At 57.6% G+C, this 9,555-nt stretch overlaps 1 protein-coding gene across 1 annotated transcript; it reads left to right on the plus strand.

The window, feature by feature from the left end:
* Nucleotides 1-1,209: 1,209 nt before the first annotated feature.
* Nucleotides 1,210-5,715, plus strand: NCLIV_056650 (conserved hypothetical protein; the record flags this gene model as incomplete). Its single annotated transcript, XM_003885220.1, has 1 exon — nucleotides 1,210-5,715. One exon carries the CDS (start codon nucleotides 1,210-1,212, stop codon nucleotides 5,713-5,715), a length of 4,506 nt encoding a protein of 1,501 aa, XP_003885269.1.
* Between the last annotated feature and the right edge of the window lie 3,840 nt (nucleotides 5,716-9,555).

Consider the following 9,555-nt stretch of genomic DNA (forward strand, 5'->3'; position numbering starts at 1 on the left):
CTCGACTTTCCAAAGGAGTTTTTTTTTGTCGTCCACACTTCCGGCGGCTCACTGGTCGGTCTACCAGGTTTTTCCCGATGGTACTTTTGTCGAAACGGAAAGCCTTCCTGCTCGTGACATCCTCCTCAGCCCTCTTGCCCGCGAAAAGGCGTAGTTATTTGGAAAGGCACCAGCACTTGTAATTCGTCTGTTTTCTCGTTTTGTCGCCTCTTCGTCGTCGAACCGCTCTTCCGCGTGTTTTTTGAGAGAAGCTTCGCCGGCTCCGCGTCTGTGCAGTAGGCACTGCAGAGGCGCCTCTCGGGCATTTTCTTCTGCGCTGGGCCGCCGAATGCCGCTTTCGCGCGCCTCTGTCTCTGTTCCTGCGATCCCTGGCGAACCATGAGGCGTTTTGTCTTCCGGCACTGCCCCGTCACCCGTTCCCCAAAGATCCCGACGCGCTGGTCCCGTCTCCAATCCAGAGGGCCTACAATCCGCGCTGGAGAGACATTTCTTCTGCTCGCTCTCGCCCACTCTGCGTCCGAGAGAGACAGACCGACTCTGGCGGGGCCGCAGGCACGAGAAGACTTTGCTGCGGCAGACTCTCCTTCTCTGAGGTCGCACCGGTAGGCTGGGGGAGCGCGTGGCTGTGAACCTTTGTGAGTCTTTCTTGAAAAGTGGGGGAACTGGCGTTCTGGTCTGGGAAACGAACAGGCACAACGCGTCCTCAAAAAACGGACACTCGCTCTGGAGAGGATTCACGTAAAGTCTTTTGCGTCCTTTCCGTTCCACGAATGTGTTTTTTCTGGGCCCGCGTCGCTTCTTTTTTCGCCTCTACTGGCCCAGAGGCCTCGCCTCTTTTCTTGGGCCGTGCCTTCGGCGCGAACGCACCGCGTACACACACCGCCGCACCGCGACCGTCTCGGGGGACACCGTGTGACGGTTTGATCGCCTGGCAAAGAACACGGTTTTGGAGGGTCTTTTCTTTCCCGCCGGAGGAGGCTTTCCGTCCCCAGGCTTCTTGAACGGTCCGGGAAGGCCTTGACACAGAGAGGTCGGAGGTCCAGCGCCCGCGCGCGGCCCTGTCTAGACCTGTGTATCTCCGTGTGGAAGTCAATTTCGGAGACAGGCACGCGTCTCTCTCCCCGCGTGTGTGTTTCTTTTCTGCTTCTGACGCCCTTTGCGGCCAAGGCCGCTTCGGGCCCGTCGGGGAACTGCAATGCCACGGAGAAGATGAATCACGACCGGAGGTGGGACATCAACCCTGGAGCTCTCGAGGGTCCCCAGCGGAGACAGTTGAGGGGGACAGGGTCGGATACGAGACAGGCGAGGAGAGACGTCCCCGCATGTCTGGGGAGTCCACGCTGCACCAGAGATGTCGTTCCTCGAAACGCGGCGGAAGCGGCGAGAACGTTGTTCCTTTGCCCCAGGGACCAGTCGCCCTCGTCGCCCTTACCGCCTCCGTGTTTCGCTTCCGTCGCCACGCTCGTGGCTCTCAGAGCCGCTGTGAGCCCCGATGCGAACTTCCAGGACTCCCCAGATGGAGAAGCGCGTCCGACAAAGGAGCGTCGAAGGAGAAAAAGGCGGAGTTCGACAGGCGTCACGACGCAGCAGTTCGCGCACCATCTGCCCTCACCGGTCGCGAATCCTTCTCTCTCTCGAAGCGGATCGGATGCCTCGAAACGTGGCAAAGCGAGTCGCGTCTGGGAAGCCTCTCGTCACCCCAGAGGAAGAACGCGCAAAGGCCGTCGGGACAGTTCTCTCGCGCCGGATGAATCACCGCTGGACTCGAGTGCGCCCCCCTTTGGCCCTCGGGACGAGTGGACGGCTTCCTCGGAACACGTCCCTCCCGCAGCCAGTGGCGCAAATGGGCGATCTCCTTCGGTCCAGCGCGCCCTCCCGACGCGGGTTACTCTTCCTGCCTCCTCTGTTCCGAGCGAAGACGATGGCTCTAACGCCACGAAGCCTCCCGTCTCCTTGCCGTCCTCAGGCGGTTCCCTGCAGCTTCAAGTCTCGCCCGACTGCTCTCCTCTGCCTCCGGGGGAGCCCGTGACGGAGGCAGAAACACACAGTTCGGAGAGTCGACCGGGAGGGACAGAAAGCGGAGGCCTCGCGACTCCGAGTGGAGCGTCCTGTGTCCAGGCGTGTCCATGGGCAGAACCGCGGCGAAGAAGTGTGTCTGCAGACGCTGGAACCTCGGTAGACACGAACAAGTCCGGTCGCCGCTCGCGTTCCCTCGCGGCACGAAGCACAGCGTCTCCACGGGGCCTCGACGCATTGGCAGAGCCGAGCCGGGAGGCCGCGGGCAGAGTTGGAGAGAGCGACAGCGAGAACGTCGCCAGTCTCCCGAGGGGCGGTATTTCTTCTTCCTTGATAGATAGAAGTCGAGTCGGGTCGCCTTGCCAGGCCTCGTCAGATGGTTCGTCTGCGTATTCGTCTGCCGCACCGTGTCTTCCCTCCAAGTTTCCGTCTTCTCTGCCTGTGCCATCCCGTTGTTCGTGCTTGCCTTCTTCGGGACCTAGGAGGACGGATGAGGGGGAGAGGACGTCCTCGTCTTCTCGCTCTTGCTCAGTCTCCCGGCCAGCGTCGGCCATCGCTCCGTCTTCCTCTTCCGATCCGCGGCGCTCTGTGGGGGCCGTCCGAGGTTTGAGCGACGAAGGGGGCGGCTCGTTGTCCCCAGCAAGAGATGTCTCGGCGGTCGCGCCGTCCGTTCCCCGGGGAACTGAGCAAGACCCGCTCTGTGCTACAGGGGCGTTCATACAGGAAGAGATTCGGCGTCTCTTGAGTGCAGCTTCACGAGAGGCCCGAACCGAATGTGAGTTGCTCCACCAGAAACTGGAGCAAGTCGCGGCGGAGAACGCGTTGCGGGCAGATGCGCTACGCCAGCAAGAGATCAGCGAACGTAGGCCGGTTTATGCCGTGTCCGATGAGAGTGCGTGTGCGATCGGCGGCGGTCTGTGGCGCAGCGAGGGACCCGGCACGAAGCACCGGGGATCTCTTTCCAGCGGAGTCTCTCCTGTGGCTTCGAGTCTCAGTCTAGGCGTGGCGAATTCGTCGCCCTCTCCCCAGCCGTCTGCGTCTTCGACTCCGTGCCTGGAGTCCCTCGAAGGACTCGAGTTGCGTGTTTCTTCGCGGGCATCGTCCTTTCGCGACCGCAGGGACTCTTCACGCTGCGTTTCCGCGAGTCTGCCGTCTCACGCGTCGCTTCCTGGTCGCGATTCTCATCGGCAGGCGTCCTTGGAGTCGTACGTAACGCCGCCACGCTTGTGGAGAACGAACGGAACTTTGACGCCAAGGGCCTCTCCAAGAGACTCTGCTCCGATCTCTCCGCCGACGCTGTCGAGCCGTGCGACCTGCGGTGCAAATCAGAGCGGTGTACATACACCTGGTTTCTCGCCGGGGATGCAGGGTTTTATCTCTTTGCGAATGCGGTCCGAAGAAAGCGACACGGTGGGTGGCGTGGACCGTGCAGATCGAGCCGCCTGCTCGGTTGGGAAGAATGGGAGTGAGAGACAGGGAACGCCCCAGCACGCGTCTCGTCATGCGGGAGCGGCAGGCGCGCAAGGACGGTCCTTTAGTGATGTTCTCCCGCCATTTCACCTGTCTTTACACCGCGGAACGTCACCGCTTTTCTGCAGCGACGCAAAGCCAGGCGTCGGTGGGCGGCTCCACCTGCCGTCACACACGGGGTCTGTGGGGCTTTCCGTTTCTCAATCCGATTTTCTGCTCGCCACGTCTCCGGTGCACTCACGCTTCCGAATTTCTTCGGCGAAGTCCCTGTCTCCCGTGTCTTTTTTTGGAGACGACGCGCGATCCGTTGATGCTGGTCCACCTTTCCAACCGTCCACCTCTCCGAGGGTGGGCGTTTCACTCCGGTTTGGCCAGCATGCGGATCGGGCAGTTTCCGCGGAGCCTTCAAGTTTGCGAAACGTCTCCGAAGAGGACGAGAAGAGTCGGGAGTGCTGTTTTCCGCGGCCTTTCCGTCCCTTTTCTTCCAGGAGTGGCGACTGCGCGTGGGGCGCCAACCCGAATCGACGGCAGCTGCAGAGAGCTGAAGTGTCTCCGCGCGTGCATGCCTCTGCCGTGGACGGAAGCAGCACCGAGGGTCTCCGTCGATCTGCTTGGGAAGGAAGGCGGACGTCGTCCCCCGCCCGGCTCATCAGGGGGACCAGGCAGACTGGGGAAGCAGGGCGTGGACAGGCTGGGCACTGCGCTGCAGCGAACACAGAAGGGGGAAACTTCCGCTTGGAGACAGATGCGCAGGACGTGTCCTCTGGTCGTGGCAGCCACAATGCAGCAGGCGGGCAACCGGCGGAGCGAGACGGGGCAGACGCTGCCAAGGAGACGACTTCAGGCAGCCGCCCTGCGGGGAGGTTTCAGTTGTTTTCGTCCCTCGCGCGTGAGGGGCGTCCGGGCCTTTTGCGGACACTTTTTTCGTTTCTGGGCAAGAGGCGGACGACGCAAGGAGACAGCGTCGACGCGGCTTCAGAATCCTGCCATGCGAACGCACAGGGTTTTGCAGCAGACGCTTCCAGGTCTCTGGAGAGCCGCGGGGAGGGACCGGGAGTTGGCGAAGAGGAGAGAGCGTGGAAGGGATCGGTGCTTTCGACTAGACCGGCTTCTCACGCCTTCACCTTGACCCCGTTTTCGAGAGAGAAATCCGGGGGGGAGGCTCGAGGCGCCCATTCTGTGCAGGCAGACGCGAAGCACCCCTCGTTCTCGTGCGAGCCCTCTGCGGAACCGACGGGTCGGACAAACGCGGCACACCGCCGAGAGCAGTTTGAAATCCAGGGAACGGCACGCAGCCCTAGATCAACTGTTGAGGCGGGAAGGCCAGATTGGCTAGGTGGTATTTGTTGGGAGAAAGGCATGAGACGAGGGACGGGCGACAGCACCAGCACGCGGACGAGTAGTCGGACACGAGTTAGCGGGAACCGCGGGGCCAGACAAGTTTCATCTCCCAGTTGCGCGCATCTGTCTTGTCCCACGCCTCTCGGGCATTCCGTTGAGATATCTCCCTGCGAAAGATGTACGGGGGCTGGGCCGTTGCATTCCGAGGGAGTGTTCCCGAGGTCGGGTGTTGCCCAGACAGACTCTTGGGCAGTGCAGGCACCCAGTACGACGCGGGCGTCAGAGTGGGGACTTCTCCGCGACGAAAATCTTTCACGGACAGGTGGACTTTCTGACCAGCCATTCGGAGAAAGGAGCCATGAAACTGTTTCCGTTGTGAGACGTATCGCCAAGGACTGCCCGCGTTGTCGGCGGCAAGTTTTGTTGGAGGTTCTGCGCCTCGACCCTGGGCGGTCAGGGAAGGCAGGTCAGCAAAAGAAGCGCCTTGTCCGAGCAGCTCTGACACAGCCTGTAGGCTTTTGTGTGTGTTGGGTGCCGAAGAACGCTCGTGGGGGTGCGACTCGCCTGAGCGCCACGCGAGGTGAACCCTCGGCGAAGTCCAGAGAGAGGCGGAGCACGCGGGGGGCGAGTGAATCCGTCGCTGTCTCACCGCAGCAATCTCTCTCTGAGGGAGACTCCGACTCCGCCGAAGCCCGACGCGTGCCTCGTCAGCAAGCGACGCGAACAGTCCCGAGGACTGCGGGGCGATCTGAAAGGCCAGTGGGACCTGCAGGGATCGACAGAGAAAGGGGACAAGGCAAAAGCAGGTGCGGGGAGAGAACAGACCACGAAGGCAAGGCGACAGACGCTGGCCTCTGGGTGCAAGCAATGATGCTCATGGATATGTAGTTTTCGAACCACGAGGATGTGCGAGTATTGAGAGGAGTGAGCAGCAGTCAGGGAACAGGGTCCGGGTCCGCATAGTCCCGCAAAGTGAAGTTTGTCTCTTCCCCACTCAGAACAAAAGAAATCCTCACGCAACGCATTCGACTCGTGAAGGGTCGGCTCTCTGCAGAGAGGCAGCTGCCTCGGTAACGAAGCGTGCTGGCTGCAACGGAGCAAAGAGTACGTGGTTTTCTCAGTGCAGCGTGCTGTGCGCGGTTTGGGTTTTTGCTGGATACGCAAGGGTACATAGGGATCCGTACAAATAAATACGTAGATGTGTTTTTTCACAGGTAGAAGAGGATGCACGTCTTTGGGTCTCCCGTTTGTTTCTTCGCGGTGCTTGGCCAATCTGCATGTCTCCCGAGGGTTTTGTTGGACCGAGAGTTGATCTCAACTCTGGCGTGAAGTTTTCAATGATTGAAAGCACTTTGTTTTCTTTCAACTCGATCCTGATTTGTGGTATCCAGGCGGAAGGACGGGCTGTGCTGACGCCATCAGCGTCTCATAGTGCCTCGAAGTCTGCTTTTATAACGAGGCAAACGCCACGGGACACGATAAGTCTTCTTAGACAGTTGCTGGAAAAGAGACACGCGAGTTCTCGTTAGGCCCCCAAAAACAGAGTTTCCTGGTGCAGCACGCTAGGTACGCTCTTCATTCACGCCCACAAGGCGGATGGTGGCCGGTTTCTGTTTTGCTCTTCATTTGAGGGCTCCACTCCAAAAGGCACTACAGATAGCGTGGAAGCTCTTTTGATTTCCGTGAACGGAGTTACATATTAGATTACATTCGCTCCCACGCGGTCTGTGGTAAGTTAACATTAAAACGTATCCTGTACTCCACAAGGAAGGGCACGAGAGGCGGCGCCCGGCTCGTGGGCATACTGGGCTCTCAATCGGTTTAGATGTGGAGTTGAAGCCCAGCATCTCCAGTTACTGGTGAAAATTTTTTTAATATAGGGCAGTGGAACGATGACTCATAGTGGGACCGCGGCGCAGAGAGGGGAAACTCTCCGTGCAAGGGGATAAGAATGCCACTGCTAGAGTATTGGCTCCAGAGAGCAAGGGACACAGAGTTCTGCAGATGTTTCTCCTTACGATCCTAGGATCTGATAGATATGATACAGGAAGGACTGAATGAATTAATCTTTCAGCGCTGTACAGATTTCGCTGCCTGAACGTTGAGAGAAATGCGGGTGTTGTTGCCTGTGCTCGTCGCGAGACTCCTTCTCATTTCGCGAAGGTATGTGGCAACTGTATACGTTTGTGGCTCATCAGAATGTTCACGCAATGTGGTGTCGCCGGGCGCCAGACCACCTTCCCCACATCAGAGTATTTGGAAGGTGCGTCAAGCCCGACGAGTTGTTTCAAGTTGGCCTCCCCTTCCACGTCGAACCGTCCGATACACTACTCATGCGATATTTCTGAACGCGTTCCATGGTGTGCCATCCGTTCGTGATTTTCACCTGCTGAGCAAGAGTAAAATGAAATATGGTGAACGAGGAGCGGTAAGGAAGACGGCCATTGCCGCATGAAATGTGCGTCAGACCTCTGAGTCACCCCCAACCCCACTGGGAGCATAAATGACACAAAAACGAGTTAAGACGGATTAAGAGGGCGAGCGAGCAAAGACTGACGCCGGTTCCGTACAACGGAAAACAGTACGGCTCTCAGTGTCAAACTTCTGAAGTCTTCTCAGGCCGTCAAGTCTCAGTCACTTGAACCTGTGGAACTGGTGTGCTCCGCCAAGTGTTAGAGCAGTACTTTCGCTGCTGCCGTACCGTAACTGCGAGCACGAAAACTATGCTTGTAGGCACAGGCAGCGTTGCACACCGTGTGGCCCCCCTCTACGGAATACCACAAAAGCGGTCCTATCCAGCGTCTGTTGATGGAAGCGCCACACATGGCAGCCTGGAGAAGTGCAGCGCCACGCCTATCCCTACCACTTTAAAAATTACCTGTGAGTGTGCTAACAAATCAAACCTGTCCTCGCGCTGACCCTGAAGTGGCACGTCTGCACGATTCGATGTGTTCACACAAACGCATGCTGCACACATTCAGACTGCTCCCAATTGGTGACTCCAGGCCGTTCAGTCGCTTCCGATATTTCTACGCAGCATTATGGGCTCACGTTGACCCAACAAGTGTTCCAGACGAAAGGATACGGTGTTAAGACCGTCTCACGACTTCTCTCGGTGCCAGCAACGACACACGAGCTACAGCCGTATTGCGTCCATCAGCAAGTTTCCCTCGGCGACCCAAGAAATAATGAATTTTGACTTCGACCAATGGTGTGTGTAACAATGACTATACCGTTGGGCGGAATCGAAGAATGCATGTTTCCCTGTCAAAAAGGCCAGAAGCCTTTCTGAGGACCAACTTTTGGATCATTGCGGGTCGAGCAGAGGAAGATGTTGAAGCTACTTACATTCCGCGAACAGAGCTATATCTATTGAGATGAAGTTTTCCCGTGATGTACAAGAAATAGTGCATGCACGCGAGGCGTCCGACACTATTTTGATGACCAGAGCATCCGTGCTGGGGCCGGCAAGGACCATCGACAACGCTCTGCCACATAGACGGAGCATGGAAAGCTGTTGTGTAGACTGACAATGATGCTAAGACTGCTTTACAAAGAAAGGGATAACTGGTTGCAATCCACCAGGGAAAGACTGTGGAGCATTTGAGACGATAGAGGTGGCGGACGACTGAGACCCCTGCCAGATGAATCTGATCCACTTCTGTTTCCGAACGAGAAGTCAAACGACAACGTCATCAACGGGAAGACGATTTCTCGCTTCTGCTGCGCTTCGACAACATCAATACGGGACCATACCAGCTGATTTGCTATTGCGTGAGGAGGGGACACGAGGGAGAGGGGGGTAACGGGGTCAATCACGCTCATGTTAAGACAAGTGTGACTGACGATTTGTCCTGAACTCAGGCATTCAATGAGATATATAAACGGCGGCCTCAGGTGTGCTTGGACACGAGAAAAGTTGATTGGAGCAGCTTGTTTTGTCGCGGTTTATACTCGCTCGTTTGCCTTGAATTAAGGGGGTGGGGCACTCGCGTGGCCATCTGCCTCCGCGGAGGAAATCTCCGCGTATAGCCATGAAACTGGTCGCCTTTTCAGAGACGACGGGCCCTACTGTGGTAGCGGCCACACGAGCACCTGATCAGCGCTAGACAGTTGTCATATGAGCCAGTCAGGGGTTGGAGAAGCTCCAGTGTCCGTGAATGGGCGGGTTTGTTCCTGTAAGCCGACCGTACAATTTGTCCAAATGTGTAATTTCGCGTGTAGCACTGGATATGTTCTTGTAGCCCCGTGTTTTGTCTCGGCCCACAAGTATCCATTTCCTCCAGGTTTTCGCGGCGACTGTATCCCGGGATCCACCGCGGTCTTTCGAAGCGAAGCCACACCTGGTTACACATCTCTGCAAGGCTGCATAGGAACAGTTTTTTACTCAAACTTCAAGACTGTCTTTCCCAGCTGGTGTCCCCCGTCCCCCCGCAAAACCGCCTGTTTCCAACAAGACCCAGCTCGGTATAGACCGTCGGCATATAGTTGAAGACAAGTATTGACAGTGTTTTGGAACTGAGTCTTACAAAAGGGTTCCTGTGAAGCAAAACCCTCAAACTCCCAAGCGGTGTGTGTGCGAAGCCTTCTTTTGCTTCGGTAAGGAACGGCAGCCGGCAAACAAACATTGCGTGTGTTGCTAATTGTTTTACTCTTGTGCATTGCGCGTGCGCCGGGCACCGCCCACGTAACTGTGCCTTCGCCACTCTCTTTATGCAATCGCCGAGG

Source organism: Neospora caninum, chromosome XI (assembly GCF_000208865.1).
Source record: "Neospora caninum Liverpool complete genome, chromosome XI".
In the NCBI taxonomy this organism is placed as follows: domain Eukaryota; phylum Apicomplexa; class Conoidasida; order Eucoccidiorida; family Sarcocystidae; genus Neospora; species Neospora caninum.